Below are 24,786 nucleotides of genomic sequence, written 5' to 3'. Positions count from 1 at the left end.
TATGAACAAGAATGTCAATAGAACATATCCTCGATTATAGGTAGGAATGACATTAAAATTATTCGCAAGCGTTATATAAATTAAAGGCATATATCTCTTCGTGAAGTTTGTGAATAATAATACACTATCAAATAGACGCATTACATATGATCTAGCATACCTACATAACACATTAAAATTATCATATTAATTCACATATACTTAACAAATAATCAACACATTCGAATCATAATTTAATAGATATCTCTACAAGACCTCGTCATTAGCATCATCTAGTGGTGTGATAAATGTCTTATTAATCCATTTAAGACGCATGTCACCCTCTTCAATTCAGAAGGAGAGGGTGCCCATCTAAATGCACGCTTGCATAATGCAATTTGATTACGTACTCCAATAGATGTGACTACTTGTCCATAAATAGAAAGTCCAAACAAAATTGCAACATCCTATAGTATTGGTGTCATCTCCTCATGCCTAAAATGGAATGTGTGTATCTCACGTATCTATTGCTCAATTAGTGTGTGGATCAATTCATGATCAAATTTGATGGCTCACATTGTTCTTCATATTCGGGTCCTTCAAGGTGCGATTGAGATTTCAATTTTGCACTCAAATCCCTTCAGGCGTTTATCTTTGCTAATCAAATTGTGGTTCTCTTTCATTTTTATTTTTTTGAAAGAAAAAGGATGATTTTTAGGGAAACCCAACATTGGGTTATGACACCCCATATATAAAGAAAAATGTGCGGAAATTTTGACAAAAACTTTGGTAGAGGATAAATCAATCTTAAAGGATTAGCAACAATTGAAACATGACTTGTTGAGATAAAAAAGTTACCGTTTTTTTTTTATACATGGCATTGAATGTTTATTGTGAAAATTTATTAAAAGTAGTGTCATTACATGAACCCTCTCAACCTGATAGTTTGCATAGCCCGAACTTCAAACTAATCATATGAGAGTTGCCCTGACATGACCAAGTCAATTTGATTAGCCAAAAACAACTAAGATGACCTATGAAAAGTGGCTTGACTTTCACAAAAAATAAAAAAAACAACATGACATATTTCTTGTTTTAACTTTGAGGCGAAAACATATCGAAGCACTATCAGTCAACACATGTTAAACTAAATCATGACTTGAATCATGGCCACGATCGCAATGTGCTAATTAGTCAGTCAATTATCCTTTTCTTTCCCCTTTTCTTTGTCTCTCCCCAGTTGGGTCTTCATTAGGCTTAGGTTGGATTGTATTTAGGTCTAAATTGAAAATTTATTAGATAATTAGGGACTCAATAGAAAGAAAAGGGTTTGGATCCAAGTGGGACGAAATTTGCTACTCAATTGATGGACTTTTATACAATCAAGGACCAAAATCAACGAAGGGAAAAAAAAAAAAAAAAAAAAAAGGGCCGTGAGCCGTGTCGCATTTCATAGCATGTGGGTCTTCAAAAATGTTTTTTTTTTTTTTTTTTTTGGTGTTCTTGGAAGCATCTTGGTAGCGATGTTAGTATAGGTGGGCACTTGATGGCTATTTTTGCTATGGCGGTGTTGAGGAATGATTTTTGGTTTCTCTTGATAAGCCTATTAAATTTGCATTCAATCAGTTTTTCCTTATAATTTTTTCAGATATGTTCACTAGAACGAAAAATAGATTTTTTTTTTTGTTTCTTTAAAAAAAAAAAAAAAAAAAAGAAAGAAAAAACAAGCCACAAAATTTGAAAAATTGAAAAACAAGATTGTTGTTTTTTATGTCTAAACCAATTTCATTTTATCTGGCAATTGCACCCACCTCCCTTCCCCCCATCTCATCTCATCTAACCTCATCTATCCATCTATGAAGCCTATCATCCCTTCCTAACCTTACGTTTGCTTCTTCCTTGGCATAGTAATCTCCTCCTCTTTCAATATCTTGCATTTATTCCATCATCAGTAAAAAAAACCCTAATTGGAAGTGCAAGTATTAGAGACGTATGTCAAAAAAAGGAGGAACAACCCCTGGGCTTCAAAAGGATGTCCCATGGAGGGTATCAACTACAAAACCCATTCCCAAAATTCACCACTCTCCTATTCTCCGCGTCTCTCAAAACCCATTTTCCGATTATGCCCTCTCTGTCATGAAGCACCCTGATCCCATTGGAACTGGCTTAGCTACTGAAGCGTTTGTGGAAGCTGCTGGTCCTGATTGTATCGTCCCTGGCCAGATTACACCCTTTCGTGTACTTGGTCTTAAGGTCTTCTTCTTCCTTTTCATTGATTTTAATGTTTTTAATCTCATGTTCTTTCTTTCCTTTTTCGTTCATTAGCTCTTACTTCTCCTGGGACTTTTCTACAACCTACTGTTCATATTCAATTAATTGTTTTCTCAACATATAGAAGTGTGACTTGACGACAATCCTTTTGCTTAACCTTCTTGTAATTGGAACTAATAGTTTTTGGTCCGAACTCTGGACTAATAGGTTAATTAACCAGGTTAAATTACCTAGAGCTATTAATGGTGACGAGTGAGCAGGTAGTGATTCCAATTTCGAACAGTGATTCATATAATTGAATTGGAATAATCTAGTATTTTTTAGGTTTATACGATTGACTTGGGCCTTTTATCATGTATTGGAGGAACTTCTCTTATGTTGGAGTCATGCTCTGTGTCGCAGCTTATTTGCATAAAAAAATATGGCGAACAGAACTTTTTTCCGCATTTTTCTTACTGTCTAATGCTTGAAAGTTCTCAGATTTATTTTTCTTAATAACCTGTTTAATTTATTGGTTTTTTTTTTTTTTTTTTTCCTTTAACAGGTTTGGCCTATTGAGTTTGACTTGAAATTTATGGAACCTGTTGGACGAGAACTTAAGTTACTTGGAAAGGTAACTGTAAATCTCAGCATAACTTTTTATTGTTTGATTCTGGTGGAATGGCTCAGTCTGTCCTTATATAATGGAGCGAGTCTCCTATATGTTCGTATATCCTGAATTGAGTCAATTTTATCCTTCTAAAATGACTTGAGTTTCCTATCTATCATTTTTGTTTACTTTTTTTTGTTCAAATTAACTGAATCAATCGTGCATATAACTTAATATTATACTGAAAATGGCCATGAGCTCCATGGACATGTCAGCTGTGTGCAAAGCATGTGACAAACAGAATTCTTTTTTTTAAAAAAATTCACATTAGACAGAACCTCTCTCTCTCTCGTTGAAACCTCAGCCCTTCTCTATCCCTGATGATTGCTTCTTGCTTCCTCCTCCACCAGGGTTGCCATTTTTGGTATAATATTAAGTTGCATGCATGATTGATTATGTTAATTTGGACATAAAAGAACAGAATGTTAGATTGGAAACCCAGTTATTTTATAAGGATAAATTGACTCAATTAAGGATACAAGAATTGATTGGAAACTCACTCCATTAAATAAGGACATATGAGCCATTTCCCCTTGATTCTGATTGGAAGGTTGGATGCTATTGAAAGTGAGATTAACATTTGAATGTATGAACGAGTCTCAATTAGAGTTGTATAAATTTATACTGATGATTTTGTCTATTACACAACAATAGATCCATTTGAAATGTTTCAGAGACAAGTGAACTATTAAATATACAGTTGTCAAAATGGACTGTTAGTTGCACGATTAGTCCAAATACCTGCCTATTAGTGGTCAAGTATTGTTTCTGTTTTTTGATATTGGTGGCATTTAATGATTTGCACGACTCATTGATATATCATCTACTAGAACAGGATATTTATGGTCATAAAGTATGATTTTCAAAGCATGATACATAAGTCACTTGCAGAGTAACAATTGTGTAGATTAGCTTGTCATGGATCCAGCATCTTGTGTTGTGGTTGATTTTGAGAAAGGAGATCATTGTTTACCTCTGAATTCCTCTGGTAGAACATAATAAAACTGTAAATCATATCTTCTGGAGTGGAAGACTAATACTGCCTGAAGGACTAGTTTCTTTTCATTTTTTTTTTTGCTTTACTATCTTAAAGATTTATTTTCAACAATCTAAGTTTATGTGGTGCCCATTTCAACATTTTTATTTTTTCCTGCAAGATTGTTAGGAAATGAATGAATAAAATATTGCGTTCATAAAACATGCATAACTATGTTTCTATCGAGCCTTATTTGGTGGTTAATGTTCTTGTCTATGTAGTTCATGGATGATGCTGTCAACCTGATGAACAAGTCATTTGTAGACCGCTAGTTGGTTGGCGTTTTTGGTTATTGCTGGCTACTGCAGTTTGGGTTCACCACTAGCAGAAGCCTAGCCAAGCAGAGTTGCTATAGATAAGATATCCTTTTATGTTATCTTCCTTGCCAATTTCTAGTTCTAATGACAATTTCAAGTCAGGAGTCGGACAGTTTTATGTTGGATGCTGACGAGGATTCTGTTTCTTCAATGTTCTTTTGACCCTACAGTTTTGTCCTGCTTGCGTTTTCTCTTAAAATTCAATGACATCGAAAATCGACAACACTTGCTTAAATAGATGTGGTTTAAAAAAAGGTCTGGAGCATGTAGTTTTGATGTTTCTTATGCCTATGAGAAGGATTATTACTGGTTTATGATGTACAATAATGTGATCGTAGATAGCATCCAATTCAATTGATGCTACGAGCTACTTGTGGTCTTTAAGGCGATGGTAAAATATTTTGGCAGTAGTATGGAAAATTGTAAGAGCAATAATGTTAAAGAAATAAGCATGAAGTGTGCGATGCATTGGTTACTTCTCTGATTTATTTATGTGAACTCTTCCTCAGCTCAATGGCCCAAGTGTTAAAATCTTGTTTTGTCATCACCAAACAACACGTTCTTAGCCCGAATGGAATTGTCCTTTACAAGACATGAGAAGAATGCTAGCGGGACTTAAAATTCGTTTGACCAAGATTTGTTAGGTATTTCATCTTATGGAATGTAGTTTTTATTTGTTTTAAATTGGTGGTAAAGAGAGATCCTGAGAATAATCTGTGTGGTCCTTGGGATAATCTTAGGAGCATGTTTTTCACATCAGTCTAGCATATTAGAAGAATTTATTCTTCTACTAGTTTTGGAATGCATATTATTTAATTATAGAATGGAGAGATTAGCAAATCATTAATCACAAAGAGTAATGCGATTCAATAAAGAACTTTAAAAAATAAAGGGTGCCTGTTTCTTGACTTTTTGAGAAAGGTATTTCTTAAGACATGAACAAAGATAATAATTTGCCGCCTTGCTGGTTTGTGATTCCAGCCAAGACCAGAGAGGAAAAATAATCCAAGAGCAGGGCTATTAGCACGTCCTACACAGCATGTAAATGCGGGTTTGAGTTTGGAAGTAAAGCCAAAAATGGTGATGCATAAAGGGATCAGAACTCCATCCATCTTCATGTCATTATTATTAAAACAGCCTGGGATGTCCAAATTAAAAACATTTTACTTGGATTTCATTTAAGCCAATGATGGTGTTACCACAAACTAGTGCTATCCACCTATGGTGCCAAGAAAGATTTTCTGGTCACCCTTTCATTTGATTTTCCCCTGCTATTTGCCACCTTGTTCGACATATAAGAATACGAAAACCTCTCTGAAGTAGTCATTACAATAATGGCTTATCAAGGAGACAAATTGCGTAAAGGGCCATGGCATGAGGAGGAAGATGAGCTATTAACAGCTTCTGCAACTCTTTTAGAGGAGCGAAAGTGGGACTCCATAGCAAGATTATCTGGTAGGATCCTTAGGAATGAACGCAAGAGATGATTTCTTCTCGATCTCTTTAATAAATTCCCTCTTATGTGTTCACTCGCAGGTCTGATGAGGAGCGGTAAGAGTTGCAGAATGAGGTGGCTGAACTACCTTCGACCCAATCTGAAGCGCGGTCATATAAGTGCGGAAGAAGAGCAGATTATTACTCAATTTCATGGGCAATGGGGTAACAAGTAATGTTCTTTCCTGTTCTAGTTCTGACAGATCTAAGCTAATACAAGCAAATTCTTTGTACCCAAATTTTTCTCTAATTATATTCTCTTGCAGATGGGCAAGGATTGCTCGAAGGTTGCCCGGTAGAACTGACAATGAGATCAAGAACTACTGGAGAACTCATATGAGAAAGGAAATACAAACCCAAGAAGAAGGTGCGGTGCAATTCTATTATTCCTCCTGCCATGGAAACTTATTTATTTGCCTTTTTGTGCTTTGGTAACAACCATTTACAAAGCTTAACTAACAACCTGTTTTCTGAACAGGAAATTTCCAGCCCAAAGTTTACAGTGCAAAACCAGAGTTGCTGTATCAAAATAGCGACAGTACTAGTGCCTGGAAATATAGCATCAGAGACTACAACTCTGCTGATGATAATATCGGACCCGCAGGCTCTTCCTTGGAACATTATGAGTTATCAAGCCTGACACACATGAACTCACCATATGAGACCAGGCAATATGATTGGATTCCAAAGTTGTCCAGTGACCAGAGTCAAACAGAAGTTCATGGGGAGGGTAATGGTTTAGACTGTTGTTTCTGTGATCCAGCTTGGAACTCTGAAGATAGTGACACTAGCGCATTGGTCTCTTTGGGTTCTCTCTGGGATATGAATTGAGCACACACTTGATAGTGACACTGAGTTGAATCGCAAATATGCGAAAGCTTCAAACTGTAAAAAAGATGTGTTTTAGCCACGTTTGCTAAATACCAACTTGTAGCAATATGATGGAACACTTGTTGCTCATGAACATATAGATTTTGTGTTGTTTTTCCCGTATCTTGCTAAATCCACCAGCCATTAGGGGAATGCCAATTCAATACCATACAAACTCCCTGCAATATGCCTATCACATTAGCTACAGAGAAGAAGAATTAGATAACCCCTCTATCTCTCTGTCTATCTTCTTCTTCGTTTTTATGTTCAAGATGATGCATGAAAAAAAACTATAGTGTTTGTTTTATACAATATACACATCTTTATAAATATTTCTATAAATATCCTAGATATTTATATTAAATATCTTATAACTTATCTTTATATTAAATATTTATATAAAATATTTTAGATATTTTTAGATATTTATCTTGAGAAATTCTGTATAAGCTAATTTCTCTAGAAGTACAAAAAAAATCATAACTTATTTTTCTAAGATTCATCTCTCTAGACTTCAAATCTAACACAATACAAGTCTAATACAAGAAAATATTCATTTTGATAAGCCAAGAAAATATTCATTTTTCCCGACACTTATACAAACACTATATTGAGTTAAGTTTTAGAGTTTTTTTTTGCAGGTATCACCGAACCACTAAATTCTATGGATTTAGTTTTATTAGCCCATGAAAAACACATATAATTTTTCTATCGAGGATATTTTCCAGCCTCGTCAGTTTACACACGTAAACGTTCTCTTAAGCACGAAATGGTATGGTTGGTGAGAAAATGCTGTGGGGATAATCGTTCCGCAAAATACTAATGAACTGCAGACTAGAAAATGCAGCAAGTAAATAAGTTTTGAAGCGTGCAAGGAGCAAAAGTTTCAAGGGTGCAAGGTTATTTCTATGACACGAACAAGGTTTCAACCTTCAAGCAAGCCAAAGCCGTTGCCTGTTCCTCAGAGGGACAAAGACAGTGAAGAACTGAAATCCCATAAGAAAGTAGGATCAGCGGAACATGAGTTGATAAATTGTACTGTTTAGTATCAAATGGACGATCATGATCACAAGCACTTTGCGCACTAGTTCCTTGTTCCTCGGAGAACGTTTTCCGAAAGTTTCCAGTAACCTAAACATAATTTTTATAGTTAGATCGCTGCCTCTCTATTTTCTGATATACATAATCAAAGTCTAGGGCGTCCAGCTGAGTTTTTTTTGAAGAACATGTGAACTTGGTTCATCAATGCATAGAAGCTTGAATCAGTACCAGCTAAACCATCTCTATTAATTAGTGTTTCACTGTTATTTTATAAAATGATCTAGCAGTTGCTATTTACTCTTACCTGCAGCATTAGATATATGTTGTTATGCTGTAGAGTAGAGACAATTTGAAGGCAGAACAGTTTGCAGTTATAATTGATGACTTGAAGCAGTTTTTTATTCATAATGTTCATGAGCCAAGAGTTGGTCAAGCGTGATAAAAAAGGAAAAAGATAATATTATCTATTTAATTTATTCAACTAGATAATGAGACAAAGAAGCTTAGGTGAACTGAACAAACTTTGGTTGATGTCACTTTGCTTTAAGGGAAAGATCACCCCTTCTTTCCCTTTTCTAATCTCTTAGAAGGCTGAATTTACCTAGAAATTAAACCTAACATGAAATACGTCATCTTCTTCGTATCTTTCACTATCCTCTAATGATTTACTTAATAAATAGATTATCCCGAAATCACTTCTAGATTTAATAGTTTAATTAATAAAAATTTCTGTTGGTATTTATATTTCCAGTCCATCAAAAAACTCTTATTAGTAATTTATAGTTTGTCAATGAGTGCATTGGCAATAAATATACCAATGAATTTACAAACAGACAAAGCGTGTCAAAAACAATATACTCATTTTATTCCGTCGGTATCTTTATCAGTAAATTTAACATATCACTAATTAAAAAATTGTATGTAATGTTATTGGTGTTTTTATTTTTTTATTGGTATATACCTAAAGAATTTTTTTATTGGTGTTTATTAATGGATATCGGGATATAAGATTATGTTGGTAAAAAATCATTACAATATATGAATGGAAAATTTTTATCAGTATTTCTATTTGTATTTATGAATTTTTTAGCCGTGAATAGATATTAAGCTGGTAAAAAGCCACCATAAACAAATCTGTAGTCCCTATCGAGTTGCATTAATTTCATTATAATATCTTAGAACTAGATTTAGATATTAATTTTTTCTTATTCAATTTGGAGAATATTGAGAACAATATCCCACCTAACAAACAAGTTCTACAGTCTGAGAGTTTCCCTTTTCTGGTGGAGTCAAGAATCTCCCTGAGTTATCCCCTTCTAACATCATTTTTGGATTATATTTTAATATAATTAGATAAGATATGATATCTTAATATATATAACTGGGACCTCATGTACATTTTCGGCCTTTCTGGTTTGCCTCTTCCTCAAGTTGCTTCATTCTCTTTGCTTTTTAAGCAAGGAATACTCATTTGCCAAAATTCTACATGTAAATAATATTAAATTTTTAGCAAATTGTCTTTCTCCATGCATAAGAACTCCTTTTGTTCTCAAGCTTGCTTCACATTGAGAAAAACTGTAATGCTCTTTTCATTGCAATATCTTGAGGGGTTAATTAGGTTGTGCGTGGCACTACAAATTTTTCTCGATGCAATCCGCTTTCTCATTGTCATTATATGGCCAGTCTATTACACAAAGACATTGGGAATTAAATAAATGGATTTATTTAATGAGTTAATTTTTTGTCAACTAAGATTAAGATTAGGATTCAAAAAAAAAACTAAAGGATACGAGCGTAAGACAATGCTCACTTCACACATGTTAGCAATTCATAATGTTTTTTTTATTATTATTTTTATCCCTTAATTTATTTTTTTATTTGTTTATTTGAAGTTATATTTATTTGGAATTGGGCTTAGTTGTTTGTTTTGGTTACCTGATTTATAGTGTCTTTAGAAAAAAAATATCGCTTAGTTGATGCTTGATTTGGTAATATAAAATGAATTTTTATTGATATGAAACAATTAAAGCTATAAACAATTGATAAATATTCAACCCCTTTTTCTTTGAAGGATTACGAATTGAATTGCATATGCAATGAAAAGATCAACACCATTTATTTTTTTGTCACTCATTTTTTTTCTCTCACATTGATTCTTTAAAATTGAGTTTACTTTGGATTGAACTTAATGATTTATTTTTTATTTTTTATTGAAATAGGAGTCCCACGATATCAAGGAAAGCTTATGACACGTGGTTGATATTAATTTTTCAAAATAAAATTTTATTTTATTAATTTAAAATAATTAATACATCAAATTTGAAACTAATAAAAATTATTGGGCTGGGGTCAACGAATAGTGGCAAAGAGACTAGCAAGCGCATTGTACATTCTTTTTATTTATTTATTTACGTGAGTATCCGGGCCAGCTTGCGCGCACCACGACTAATCCCACGGCCCACTGAACATCCTGTGAACCCAGTGAACATGTAAGGCACCGCGGGGGTGACAGACGTTCAAAATAAAGTTTGAACTCTAGTGCAGAAGAAGGGAACAAGCCCCTTCCACCGCATTGTACATTCTTGTATGTGAAGGAAGAGGTGTTGCTCTAGAAGCAGGAGCAGCTTCCTCAAGTGTCATAACGTCGCCATCACTGGTGGCTCTAAAAGCATCTCAGTGAGGTCGGCCCAACAATGCAGTGTATTTGATGGAGGTGCATGTATACTTATTTTTCATTTTCTTCTTCTCCTCTCTTTTCTCTCCCCTCGTTGGTTTCACTCTTATTCTCTTCAAAAATAGCAAGTATCCGGCAATTTTATTTTTATGTAAAACTTGATTTTTATTTTGAATTTTTTTTTAATTTCATCTCTTATTATTGCATTGATTGAGAATTATGCATTATAATTTATTTTTTTTTCCTTTTTTCCTTTCATGTGTAATCATGACCTGACCCAATCCTGAATTTAGAAAGTTACAGCGGATTGAAATCGATTATTTTTAAAATTAATTTTTTATTTTATTTTTTAACATTGAGGTATTTGATATTGAACTTCATGATTTATTTTTTGTTAAATATGGTAATCATTATTATTATTATTTTGCCTAAAATAGAGGTCCCACGATGTCAAGGAAAGCTTATGACTCGTGGTTGATACTTAATTTTGTAAAATAAAATTTTATTTTATTGATCTAAAACAATTACAACTTGATGATTTATTTTATTTAGGCATTGAACTTCATGATTTATTTTTTGTTATATGTGGTCATCACGATTTCATGACTTTGGTCGTGAGTTTGGTGGTTTAAGTCGGGTTAACTCAGTTTTTTTAATTGAATTTTTTTTTTTTTTTTGCCCTTCAACATTGAATTAGTTTGAGAATGGTTTGAGAATTAAGCTTTGAGATGTTTTTCAATTTACTTTTTATATGGATATTTAGATCTCACAACCCGGGTCACAGGTTTAAATAGTTTGGTTTAATCAAGTTAATATTAAAAAAACTGTAAGATTCAGATGGGATAATTATTGCAAGAATTGATGAAAATAGGTTCTCAACAGAATTGCAGATGTTAAATTAAAATGGTGAAATTCTGGGATGTTTGAAAATACAGTAGACTCAGTGTGTTTTGGTTTAAAAATATATTAAACTAATTATTTATTTTTTAAAATTTATTTGTAGTATTAGAACATTAAAATAATTAGAAAATAAAAAAACAATAATTTAAAACTAAAAAAATTCAAAATCATTTAAAAGTTCAGTTTAACGGCGATGACAAACACCGCCAAGGAAAAATTACAGCTTAGTTTTCCTGCTACAACATGGATGTCAGTGCTGCTGCTATAATGTACTGGAAAGATAACAAGTAGATCAGTGCAGTCAAAATAGGAAGAAGAGCATATGGAGAGGGAGGCGGCAACGAAATACTGCTACCGGAGTAGTCATCCAAATAGTCATCGCCTTCGCCGGATCCTAATCCCTCTTTGCCGCCATCTGACCCTGTGCTCCACATTCCCAGATTGTTGTTCCTGCTCATTCCATTTCACTCGGTCATGTCTCACGTAAGTCGCAACAAATTCTTTTAACATTAACTAGCAACTGTTTACTTAATCTTCCCTGTTTCTTGCAGCCCATAGCATCAAATTAAGTGAAACAAAACCTGAGGTTCAGAACTAATTTTTGGTGTACAGTTCTGAACTAGTCATGGCTCCTTTTAGCAGCCGAAATCCCATCTTAAGAACCAGGAATATGGCAGAAAATCAAGCCCGATATGGCAATGGAAATAAAACCCAGGATTTGATTGGCATCAGAAATAAAAAGTAGGGTTTAGGGTGTTCCTAGAAATTTAGTGAGAGAAAAGGGGATAGAATTAAAGGTAAAAGAGAAGAAGAAAGTAGGGGAGAGAGAGAGAAAAGGAGAGAAAAGAAATGTCACTGTGTACCTGCCACCAACACCGAGGACGCCAGAATGCATGGTGAGGAGGTCAATGAGAACAGCTGACTTGGGCTCCACACTGTAGGCCTTCTCATACTTCACCTCTAGTTCCGCACCTGAGGCCACAAAAAATGCTCCGTTAACCAATATGTCTCCCTCCGATCTCCAATTCCAACCTCTCCAATCATCTTCCGCCGTGTCCACCCGCTTTGTAACCTGCACAAACACACCCTCCCCTTTCATGCTCATTCTACACGACATTAACTATTAATATATTCAGAAATGTTTAAAAATATGGTAGTAGTTATGATTAGAAGTATATTTTTATTTAGAAATATATTAAATATTAATATATTAAAATAATTTGAAAATTTTAAATAATTTTTTAAAAAAAACTAGTTTAAGATTAAGCCTTTCTTCTTATTTGAATTTGAATAATGTTAAACATATATATCGTTTAATCTATATAAACATGTTTTTTTATAAAATATTTTAGTGTTTAGATTTTACGATTATATTTTTTAAAAAAATTAATTCTAATTTAAAAAGAATATACTTAATTAAAACAACTAAAGTTTGACACGCGATATAAATAAAAAGTAAATCCCAAAAACCATCACGACACCGAACACACTCTTGGAATTATTACTCTACTCATTTGCTCCTACTGTGTGCTTTGCGTTATTCTAATTAGGATTTTGCACCGAATTTACTGTTTTTTCGAAAATGGCGACAAACGGGTCAAATCTTGTTCTGAAAAATTAATTGTCTCAATTATTATCTGTCCTCATGCCTACCAACAAACACAAGGACAAATTCCATGAAGAAAACTTGTCAAAGACAAAAGCAAGAATAGAAATTGCTTGGAGATTGGAATATATATTTAGATATAAAAGTGGATTTGGGATTCTATTAAAGATGCGAACCAGTACCATTTTTTTTTGTTTTTTCTAGTGGCCGGATTATATGACAAGAGTAAAATCTTCAAAATATATATTTATTATATACTAGGGTTTTCACGTTTATAAATTCAGCAATGACAACCCCACCTTGAAAATTACTCAAGACCTGGTGCTTAGCCATTAGGGCATAGGCCCATCAAAATTCAAAACAGTAACACCATTACCGAAAAGTAAGAACAAAAGCGTGAATCAGCAGTGGTTTTTATTTTACCTCTTTAGCATTGCGATTGGAAGGAGCTGTGTAGCGATTCCCTTGGCTGTTAATGGTAGGGTTACCACTACCACCAATAGCGTACATTTCCCACTGTGTAAAATCATTATTCACCACATGAATATACCCTCTTCTACATCTAGGCATTCTCTGCACCAACTTCTCTCCAAAGTGGTTGAAGGCTATGGTCACCTGCATCCCGGAGTCAGGCGAGTAATCATCACTGTGACCTAGCAGCATAACCTCATTGTGATGGGAGAAAAAGTTGTTTGATATTGTGATCCCTGTGGACCCCATCACAGCATCAATCAGACCGTCCTTACAGTGAGAAAGTGAGCAGTGATCAATCCATATGTCTTTGGAGCCGAAGATGGAAATGCCATCACCATCGGACTTGGTCCGGTACCCAAAGTGGGTCGGGCTTGAACGCACATTGGTATCACCTGCGTTGTGAAAAAGACAGGGAGAGTTTGTCACCATTTCTCCTAGTTCTTGAGAGAGGGTTTACTGCAATTTTGGAATCTTATAATTATTTTAATCAATAAAAACATTCAGTTTTCTCCAATTACCTGAAGAAATTTGGGGTTACTAGGACCCACCCACTGACCCACAATAAAGAAAGTAGTTAAAGATGAAAAGGCAGGATTCTAAACGGATCCTAAGTTCAGCTAAAAAGTTCTTTAGCATCTTGGATTATGGTAAATCCTGGGTATATTGCGCCACTCAGAAAGGAAAAGAGAAGAAAATAAAGGAGCAAATGGAGACAAAACTCTACCTGACTGAACACAATGGTGAATGTGTATGTTGTGAATAATAACATTGCTGATATACTGCAGAGTAATGCAGCCACCACCCGAAATGTGAACATTAGCCCCACGCCCATCAAGGGTTTTATAGCTATTAAAAATGAGTTCTTGGGACAATTTAATGAGCATGTTAGTGGGAAACACAATCCAAAGGGGCTGAGGTTGTATCACAGCATATCTGAGAGTGCCCGGCCTTGGATTGACGGCGTCGTCATCCGAGGAGTCAGTCACTATGTAGTATTCACCGTTCTTGCCACCCATGGCGTACTGCCCGAACCCAATAGCGCAATCCGCCAGCCTCTGGCGATTGTTGGGCCAGTCTGGGTCACACTTCCAGCAATCATCAATGGGGTTACCTGTTAGGCATGTGGATTGATCTTCTTGAGATAGTACTTGTAGCGTTTGCCTTCTTGACACGGAAGCATTTACTCTTCTGCATTCAATGAAGGTTCCATTTTTAAAACTAGAGTGACCTTAACGACACAGTAAACCAGTGAAAAAAATGAAAACACAGCAAGGATCCCGTTTAATCTTGAGCCTGCAGGACCCAAAATAACTCATACAACGAAATTTTGCAGCTGGGAACTGGAAAACATGAATGAAGTAAAACACAGAGAAATGCAGACAACTCAGGCAGCCAACATACATACATATAAGAACCAAGAACAAATTAAAACGACAGGGCTGAGTTAGACTCGGCATTGTACCTCTGAACTTCTTGAACAACTTCTTCAGGGTTGGGGTGTGGGGTGAGAAGGGTGCGGTTAAGCATTGCCGACCCAAGTGGAGAAAATGAGCTAAGAATCAGAGTTAGGACAATGCAGCTTCTTGTAAGCATTGTGTTGCTCAAGTTGAGGCTAGAGAAATGGGTGCTTTCTCACTGGAGCGTGGTTCTAAAGAGGCACTGCTACAGCTTTCCAGGTTGCAGCATTCTTTTGAGATTTTGAATATTGTGACCTAAGTAGAATTGTTACTCTTAAATGTAATTATTCATACATGTGTATGAGTGGAGAAGATGACCACTTTATTTCTTTCTCTCACTCTTTTGTCTTCTTTATCCCCATTAGTGTTTGATTTATAATCATGGAAACTGACCCTTCAGGATTCACTTGACAGGGGTCATAAAAGAAAGGGGATCAGGCACCACCTAACCATTAACCATTTAGAGCATGTAAAAATGTATTAAAATAATAATTTTTATATTTTTAAAATTAACATATCAAAATATATATATAAAAAATTAAATTTTAATAATATAGGTTGGCTATGTACTAATATCAAAATATATATAAAAAATTAACATATCAAAAAATATATAAAAAATTAAATTGATTTTTTAAAAAATATAGGTTGGCTATATACTAATATCAATTCCACTACACTGATCAAGTTTTTATCCATATGAACTTAATTTGGCGTATAATGATTCCTTAATTGGATAGTTTTTATCCACAGAAATCTCTAGTTATGTGATAATTTATAGAGAAGAGAAGTGTGTTTCCACTTGCATATTGCGGTCCATTCGGAGGAAAATGGTCGAGGGAGATTTTAGTCATTTTCTTTAAATAAGGCGAGGATCCTGAAGATACAAGGATCTACCATCTCTGGTATAAATACGGTTTTAATCTAAGTTCTAAATGCATTCTAAAGGGAAGTTGTGAGGAAGTAAACAATGGCTCGATTTTCATGTTCTCCAATTCTCCGATTACTGCCTGGAATATCAAACAATTATGCAACAAAAATGATGCACGTCGCATAGCCAAAAGGAGAGATTATTGTACAATTATACAACAGCATTTTTACTGTTTATCCATTCAGCTTAATTTGTTTTTTTATTTTAAAAATGTTTCTAAAAAAATTAAATTTTTTATTTTTTTCAAATTCATATGTTTTTTATGTTTTTTTATCATTTTAGTGCGTTGATGTCAAAAATAATTATTTAAAAATAAAAAAAATATTTTTTTTCAGATCATTTTAAGCAATATAATTTCAATATCTATAAATTCATTTTAAAGAAAAAAACTTAATGGTAATGGTTTCTACCTTTTATGATGCTCGTAAATATAGATCACGGCTTAATAAATTATATTCATTTAATTTGATTTTAAGTTTTTTGTCTTATTAAAATATTTCTCGTGGTTAGAAAATGAAGTTTAGAGGTCAATATAATATTTTTAAATTAAAAAAGATTGAAATTTTGGTTTTTAGAGTACAAATATTTGTAAACTATTTCTGGATCACTAAAGCCACCTCTGATTATAGCAAAATGTTGCAGACATACGTGTCGTTTGCTCAGGTGAACATCGCCATTATAAAAAAAAAAATAAAGGTTGACAAAATGTCATTTGATTGTTTCTTTTTAAAACAAAAAAAAACCAAAAAAACAAGCATGCAGGAAAAGCCTTCCAAGCCAAAGCACGCTTAGGCTTTTGAATTTTATGCCAAGCACGCAACCCATCCTTCTACCCTATACACGCCTAACTTTTTTAAGACAGTATTTTTTTTAATTTGATTATTTTTTGTTTTATATTTTATAATAAAATTCACTTTAAATAAATGTATTGTAATGATATTTAAGTAATTATTCAATGATGTCATAGTTCCTAAATAATTTTAGAGCTTTTTATAGTAATATTAATAATAACTTTTTGAATAATTATATATGAACCTAATATTCCTATTTAAAAAAAAAACATTATTCATGAATATTGAGTAAAATATATGTTTTATTATTTTTTATTATAAATTTTCATATATTTTTTTGTTAGTTTTCCTATTCTTATATGTTCTTATACATTCAGGTAAAAATTATTGACCGATGAATTTTTTTTTATATTTGCTTTTAATATTATGATGCATTTTTATTTAAAAAATAGTTCTTCTAATAAAAATAAATAAATTTTTTTGTTAAAAAAGAAAACAACACATGAATACAAAAAGGGAATTTTGATTAAAGAGATGTTTTCCTTTTTATTTCAAATTATAGGATTTTTTTGAATTTTTATTTTTTAGTTAATAATCCATATTGCTAATTAAAAAAATTAAACAAAAAAATATACAAGAATAAAAAAAAGTGAATTTTAACTAAAAATATATTTGTGGATTGGTGAATAGGATGACAGATTAAAACTGATGGACATGGGCTTAAGAGTCTCTTTAATGTTTAAGTTAGCACTAGTATATAGAAGAATAAAACCTTAAAGGTTATGTTTTGATGCTTAGGTTAACATTAATGTTGAAAGAAAAAGTTTTAGAGGTTGTGTTTATGTATTTACTAAAAAAATATATAATACATGATTATGATTAGAGGTTAAAAAGGAAGAGATCGAGATCTAAGAAATTAAAACTATTTACCAGATTGTTCATGGACATTTATAGAGTCATGAGCGACACCAACTTGCATGGAAACAATGTTAGAAATGGAAAAAATACTATAACACCTATCTTAGATATCTTTGTTTTAGATGATAGCTTTTAATTGTTAGTAGTTCATAGTTAAGTGAAAAGAATGATATGATGAGAGTCAAATACAACACCATTTCATAGGCTATGTAATGGTAGAATAATGTGTGAATATTTAAAGCATATTTATTTTATCTTTATAATTGACGTTGAGTAGATTAAATTCAACCATATAGTAGTGTACTTAAGGTGTAGTAGTTAGATTCAGGAGTATAAATCCCATTTAGGGGGACATATGGATAGTTCATCAAGGGAGATTTAAGGTTAGTCTAGATAGATATGACAACATGCAATTAATCTACTAGAGAGAGGAGATGCGTAACCAAGTTTTGTTAAAGGGAATGTGTGGCCAAGTCCCATTTAGGGTGACACTTGGTCATTCCTCTAAGAGGAAGAACACATAATTAGATCATGTTACATCCCTTCAAGAAAACACAACTTAGAACCTGTTTGTTTTTTACATTTCAAAAAAAAAAATGAATTTTTTTAAATTTTATTTAGTTTTTTTATTTTAAATTAATATTATTTTAGTTTTTTAGATTATTTTAATATACAGATGTTAAAAATAATTTTTTAAATATAAAAAAATAAAAAAAATAAATACTGTCTACCTCTTGTATTTCCTATTGAGTCCACCAAGAAGGTGGATGCGTGACCAATTCGTTGAAAAAGGATGCACAGTGAGGTTAAATTGTGTGGGGGAAGACACGTAGGCGGATCCTCTACAAGAGGATGAATGGTCAAGTCTTGCTGACGAGGGACACCTATTCACTCCGCCAAGAAGGGTGGACGCGTGGGCAGTCCATTGATTTGAAGGGGACCACAAGATTTGGCAAATCCAAATCTCATCCCTCATCAATATGGTATTCCATTAACGTTCTCCTGTAAGATAGTATCTACGGTGTCTGTACAAATTATATTTTTTTTATACTTTCATTGACTAAATATTTTTATTTCATTGAGATATAATTTTTATTTTTAATTAGCAATCCTCTTCCAACTAATGCAACGAAACACGTTGGATATTTTTTAGCCCACGTTTTGCACAGCAAGTGCTGTCTGGTAATTATCCTTTTCCGATTTAACCAGAACCGGTACACATGACTGGGATCCTTAAAAGAAACTGGTCCGAATTAACCATTTATTTTGGCTATAAATGACTGTCCACCTTATCTATCCTTTCGTGTTTTTTTTTTTTTTTTTTTTTTTAACGTTAGATTCAAAAGGTGATTACGTTAATTGAGGAACCAATTGGGAGGGAATGAAGATTCTTCCCGGTTGATGCGGGCACCAATGGAGTGCCCATCTTCTTTTTATGGACAAGAACATGGGGATTGGTAAAGCAAAGCAAGAACATCTGCCATTAGCAAAGACCTTCATGTCCTGTTTTCCCTTTCCCTTTTCGGGCCCCTCAATTTCTGACTTATGTCTTGCGCAGTGCTCTGTTCTTACAGCTTCCAGTTTTCACTGAAGAGCTTCCTTGGACTTCAAAATCATATTCCAAGTGTCCTACTCCAAGCAATTAGATAATCTTAAATCAACATCTTTTATGTGATGAAGTTAAAAATAGTGAAAAATAATAAAAAATATTTAAAATAATCTTACAAAATCTATTGATAAACTGAATATACGTGGCTCTCCATACCAGTTGTAGGCACTTTATTCTTTTTTATCTAGGAATAAAAAAACTTTGTGGTTCCCGTCTTTGAAATTTTGTTCAAAAGCACTGGATGTGTATATTCTTTTCCTCAACGGCATGCAAAGCGGAACATGGAACATTACTTTGGATTAAAAAAAGACAAACTAGATATGTACCCCTTACTTATATATGATATCTTAATTTAGCGCTCTAAATTCTAATTTTAACAATGTCACCCTTGAACTAGCATGATTATTATAATGCTTCAACATCCCTTCGAAGCACTTCTATAAATAAAATTAAAGCCCCAGCGTCGCTTATGTATGTATAGTTCACATACCTCTAGTTTCCCATCAAAACACTTCGATTGATGAGGTTATTAAGAGCAATTATGTGAATTATATGAAAATAAACTGAAGAATAATATATATTACTGGAATTGGAGGTCAGATGCTTTGTGGATTTGCGCTGTTGGGATTTCATCTTTGTCAATCAAAGTATGCAGAGGGGTAAATTGCACATCTTTGATAACATAAAGGACTATATTAGCGAGAACATGTAGTTTTCCCCCAAAATGAAGAGAAAAGAAGAACGTCCTTCTCTATCTTGACAACAGTTTCGTGTAGAGCATCCATCTTTTGGATAAAGCTTCAGGTTGCTTTGGCTGGCATGTATTTTTCTAAAGGAAAAAAAGTAAAGAAAAAATACATGCTGATGTATTTGAAGTGTTTTCTTTTCAAGGCAACTAATTCTCAAATCAGTTTATAGGCTAATTTAATTAACGATAAGTTTTTCTTGGAATGATCTTAAAGACATATACTTTAAAGGGCTTGTTTGGTAGGATAGATTGCGGTTGTTTTTCAAAGTGTTTTTTATATGGAAATGCATCAAAATGATTTTTTTTATTTTTAAAAAATTATTTTTAAAATTAGCGCATCAAAATAATTTAAAATATAAAAAAAAATTAATTTTTAACAGAAAAAAAATATTTTTTAGAAACACATATACAACCCTCTTTCCAATCACTTTTTTATATTGGTGAAAATCTTCTATTAATTTCAAAATTTAAATACAGAAAATAAAAAGAAAAACATCAAATCTCCTTATGCACCCAGCAACCTCTTAAAGTTAATACTAGGAGATTATGAGTGGCGGAATAATCGTCCCATTTTTTCAGTGGAAAGAGAAAAGTTGTTTTGGGCTGTGTTTGATTGCAGGAAAGTGAATTCCCGGAATTCACTTTCCTGCTTTTCCTGTGTTTGGCAGCAACAAAGGAAAGTGGTCAAAGGAAAGTGGTTTCCGGTCAACTTAAAATTAATAACATTGAGAAAGGAAAGTGTTTTCCTTTCGTTAAAGAAAGGAAAACACTTTCCGACAGTGGCCAGAGATGAAAAGCAACTGTTCATGTTAATTGCACTGTTCAATGAATAGTGCAATTAACATGAACAGTGTATTACGTATACTATTCATTGAAAAATAGTGAACAATGCAGTTTTCTTGCACTGTTCACTTGCATGTGGGATTTTTTTTTTTTACAGTGTGCTATTTTTTTAATATTTAAAAAAAATAGTTTAGAGTAAATTTTATACCTTAATATTTTATCCAATTTTATTACATGCTAAAAATATTATTAAAACTATAGGTTTTGTCAGATGTATTTCGTACGTAATGGAATTATAAATAGTTTCATGGAATAGTAAAAAAAATTTCACAAGCTTATTTCTCTATAATATGATATGATATATATAGTTATATTTTATAAAATAATCTATGTATGAATATAGAATATAATAAAAAAAAATCATCATTATACATTTTAGATTTCATTTTTTTTATTGTAAGTGATTAAATATTTTATATATATATTAGATAAATTTGAAAAAAAAATTAATTCATTAATAAATTATTTTCCAGTTCATTTTTCATAATACAACCAAACACTGGAAAGTGTTTTCCAGTTCATTTTCCATAACACTACCAAATATCGGAAAATAATTTTTCCGGAATTCACTTTCCAGGAATTCACTTTCCCCGGAATTCACTTTCCAAAAGGAATTCACTTTCCTGCAAACAAACGGATTGGACTCATGAATGAAAATCGCTTTTCTGGACTGAAACACGACTTAGGAATCAGGAGTCGAGACTTCGTCTTGGAGCATTCTTACATGCATCCAGATTCTCCAATAAAATTTATAAATTTTCAAGTATTTCTGCCCAAGTAAATTATACATAAAATGGCCTTGAGTGCGGCTTGAAATTGCGTTTTAAACCGTGTTTATAAAAAAATTAAATTTTTTATTTAAAATTAATTTTTATTTTTTTTATTGTTTTGTCATATTAATATTAAAAATAATTTTTAAAAAATAAAAAACTATTATTTTAATTCATTTCTGAGCAAAAAAATACTTTAAAAAACAACAATTATTACATCTTCAAACACTCCCTTTTCACTAGTTACCTAGCCACCGCTTTGGATTAAAATTATTTTTATTGACATAAAAATCAAATTGCAACTATTATCAATGTGTTTTCTAAAATGTATATATTTAATAAAATTGATTAGCATTAACATATATCAATGTTATTAAAATGCTAGTTATTAACCAACTTAAATCGTGTAATTTAAACTAAGTGAAAGTTGAATTAATATAGTATGGTCAATTTAACAAGTCCAATCACAACCATTAGACCTCATTAAAACTAGATTTGACTAAAAAAAATTATAGACACTACCATTTTTTTTTATTTTTTATAAATATTAACATGATGGTGTTCTTGATGGATTCGAGTCTCAAGGCATGGCCCAACTAAGCTGGTTAACCAGTGCAAAACCTAGTTTGCTTTTAAAAAAATAAGTAAATAAATAAAGCAACGCTGATCCAATATCTTTTTATATAAAAAATGCTAGGATGACAATGTTTTAGATGGATCCAAGTCAAACCTGGTTAACCTGCCTAACTCGTGACCTAGGTCGTAACCCTTAATGGGTTTAATAACTTTGTCTTTTGAAATTTAGTTTTTTTTAATTGAACGATTAACAATATAAAAATATGAGAGAGAGTTTTAATCGAAATTTAAATAAAAAATAATGTAAAATTAAAAAAAAAAAAAAAGAGAGAGAAGTGTTTGACTAAAAATCTAAAAGAAAAAATGAAAATAAAAAGGTTAGACTCTTCTTGGCTTAGCTTGCCAGGGCCTTGCGCATGGCGATAAACTTAAGCCCATAAGCGTTTTGACCTTGAAAACGCCCTGCGCTAAGGTTACTTTTTAAAAAAAAAACACTATGCATCGTCCGTGAGCCTAGAATCTTACCACCACTATTATAGATGGAAATTAATGAGAGGGGGAGGTTGGTCTAAAAATCCATTTTAAACATATTTTTACTCAAAAGAACACCTTTAAAACATTTATAAACAACTTACCAATCACAAAACTCCATAAAAAAAATAAAATCTAAATGTAATTTGATCTATACTTCCGGGCTTGTTTATAATTTTTTTTTATTATTATTGAACTTCTTTTATTGAATGAAACATGTTGATACTAAGTTCTGTTATTTATTTGTTGAATTATTGCAAACTAATACGTTCATAGACAACTTACCAATCACAAAACTCCTTAAAAATAAAAAAAAATCTAAACATAATTTGATTTATATTACCAGGCTTATTTATAGAAAAAAAAAATTAGTATCATTGAACTTCTATCATTAAATGGAACATGTTGATACTAAGATTTGTTATTTTTTTGTCAAATTATTGTAAATTGATAATGTTTTTTCTATATCAGTGTAATCTGTTAGCTTTCTTTTTTCTCTTTTAGATAATGAATTAAAAAAAAAAAAAGTTTTGAATCAAAATGAGCTTTAAAAAAAATAAAAGGACTGTATTAAAAAAATAAAAATAAAAAGATTAGAAAGAACTTTGTCATGCTAATTTTATGATTTGTCGTTTTACACTTTAATACAATATTTTTTTTATCGAGTTATTTTTATAATAAATCATAAAAAAATCAGTTACTAGCCTGATAAAAATAGGATACAATTAAAAAATTCAAAAAAAGAAGAAATTGTGTCAATCCACAGTTCAAATGACTGCTACTTTTCGTCAAATATTTTATCCTTTGCCCTTCAAAAAAAAAAAAAGAATCGTATAGTTGCTTTGCATTTCTTCCACTCCTTCCTTTTGTTATAATATTGATGCCGAGCAGCCCCTCGTTATGATTAAGAGCAATGCATTTTAAAAAATATTAATTTTTTTTTTAAATTTAAATTTATTTTTATTTTAAATTAATATATTTTTAATTTTTTCAAATTATTGTGATATACTAATCTCAAAAATAATTTTTAAAAAATATAAAATATTATTAATATACTTTCCTAAATAAAAAATACTTTAAAAAACAATAACAACAATATTTAAAACACACATCCAAAAGAATTACATGCATTAATATAATTCCTAGATAATTTGATCAGCAGTGGGGGTATATAGGGTTCCTTAGGTATCGAGACTTTCTCCACCCAAAGCACTGCACATGAGGCCTACTGAAGGGTTGCTTTTTGACCCCTGTCGCCTCGTAGATCCCACCTCTGACATAAATCATGCATGGTGGTAGGGTCATTTTCATTAGCCTTTTGTCAAATTTTACATGCCCGTAAGCGCAACAAGTCATCTCTCCTGAATTTCAACCAAAATGCATGTATATTATGGAGGATATATGATTATAAATACCGCAAAAGTCAAGATTTCTTTGCTGGAGATGCCATCTTTCTCTCCTCGAAACTTATCCAGAATGGGACAACATCACTGGACCTTCGCTATTATTGTAATGTCAGCTATCCTTTTCCTCTGTTTCGATTCTTAACTGCAGCTGAAAGTCTGAGTCCGCGTTCACAAATGGAAGCAAGCATTGTACCTAGATACTCCATTAAAGTCATGGCTCTGCTCTCCGGTGTACCGGTTGTTTTTCACGTCATGGTTCCAGTCGTATTAAAAAACCACGAAATACAGTTTTAACTGCAAAAAGAAACAGCCTCTCAGTCGGAAGTCCTACTCTCAGGATCAACACTTTGGTCCCTACCTAAGGGATTTCGAGAGAAGGCTGCAAGTACTGCGCTTCACATTCATGTTGTTATTTTTTAGGATTTCTTTTGATATATAAATAGAAGGTGCATTTATACTCCTTCTTCTTCAAGTATAATATATGTTCCTGCATGGTGCCATGTAAAACGCCCTGTAAATGTAATTTGATGAGAAGATAAAAAAAAATAAAAAATACAAGGCAGCGAGCGTGATAAAAGTAAATAAATAGTAGTACTAAATAATTAATAAAATAAAATTGAAGCTGATCCATTTATATATATCCCCTTTTCGATTCTAGAAAAAAAAAAAAAAGCTTTGTAGGGGCATTCATGTTATAATTAGAAGATGTATGACTATATGAGCTTTGATATTTTGCGTTGATTAACATACAGTCAAATACCCGGAAAATATTAATTGTGTTTTTCGTATTTATACATATTCTTGCGAACATAATTAATTAGATATAGATATATTAATTAATTCTTTCATGCCATTACATATTTTGAAGAATTTTCCAGTGCATATATAGAAACAT

General features: G+C 32.3%; 3 protein-coding genes across 4 annotated transcripts; 2 read left to right on the top strand and 1 right to left on the bottom strand.

Moving 5' to 3' along the window:
* Positions 1-1,688: 1,688 nt before the first annotated feature.
* LOC118048354 (uncharacterized) lies at positions 1,689-4,430 on the top strand. Its single transcript, XM_035057991.2, has 3 exons — positions 1,689-2,232; positions 2,795-2,863; positions 4,157-4,430. The coding sequence occupies exons 1-3, from the start codon at positions 1,972-1,974 to the stop codon at positions 4,205-4,207; spliced, it is 381 nt and encodes a 126-aa protein (XP_034913882.1). The 5' UTR covers positions 1,689-1,971; the 3' UTR covers positions 4,208-4,430.
* A 151-nt stretch (positions 4,431-4,581) lies between these two features.
* LOC118048352 (transcription factor MYB27) lies at positions 4,582-6,739 on the top strand. Of its 2 annotated transcripts, XM_073410190.1 has the most exons (5): positions 4,582-4,896; positions 5,234-5,707; positions 5,789-5,918; positions 6,013-6,113; positions 6,225-6,739. In XM_073410190.1, exons 2-5 carry the CDS (start codon positions 5,587-5,589, stop codon positions 6,575-6,577), a joined length of 705 nt encoding a protein of 234 aa, XP_073266291.1. In that variant the 5' UTR covers positions 4,582-4,896; positions 5,234-5,586; the 3' UTR covers positions 6,578-6,739. The 2 variants fall into 2 exon arrangements, with proteins under 2 accessions (XP_073266291.1, XP_034913881.1); XM_035057990.2 differs by lacking the exon at positions 5,234-5,707.
* Positions 6,740-11,375: 4,636 nt separating this feature from the next.
* LOC118048355 (probable pectate lyase 12) lies at positions 11,376-15,135 on the bottom strand. Its single transcript, XM_035057992.2, has 5 exons — positions 14,774-15,135; positions 14,036-14,499; positions 13,261-13,703; positions 12,095-12,303; positions 11,376-11,681 (listed from the first exon to the last, which is right to left on the bottom strand). Exons 1-5 carry the CDS (start codon positions 14,902-14,904, stop codon positions 11,468-11,470), a joined length of 1,461 nt encoding a protein of 486 aa, XP_034913883.1. The 5' UTR covers positions 14,905-15,135; the 3' UTR covers positions 11,376-11,467.
* Between the last annotated feature and the right edge of the window lie 9,651 nt (positions 15,136-24,786).

The sequence above is a fragment of the Populus alba genome, chromosome 6 (genome assembly GCF_005239225.2).
Source record: "Populus alba chromosome 6, ASM523922v2, whole genome shotgun sequence".
Classification (NCBI taxonomy): Eukaryota; Viridiplantae; Streptophyta; class Magnoliopsida; order Malpighiales; family Salicaceae; genus Populus; species Populus alba.
The sequence above is the reverse complement of the archived record's forward strand: the minus strand, read 5'-3'. Positions and strand labels throughout refer to the sequence as shown.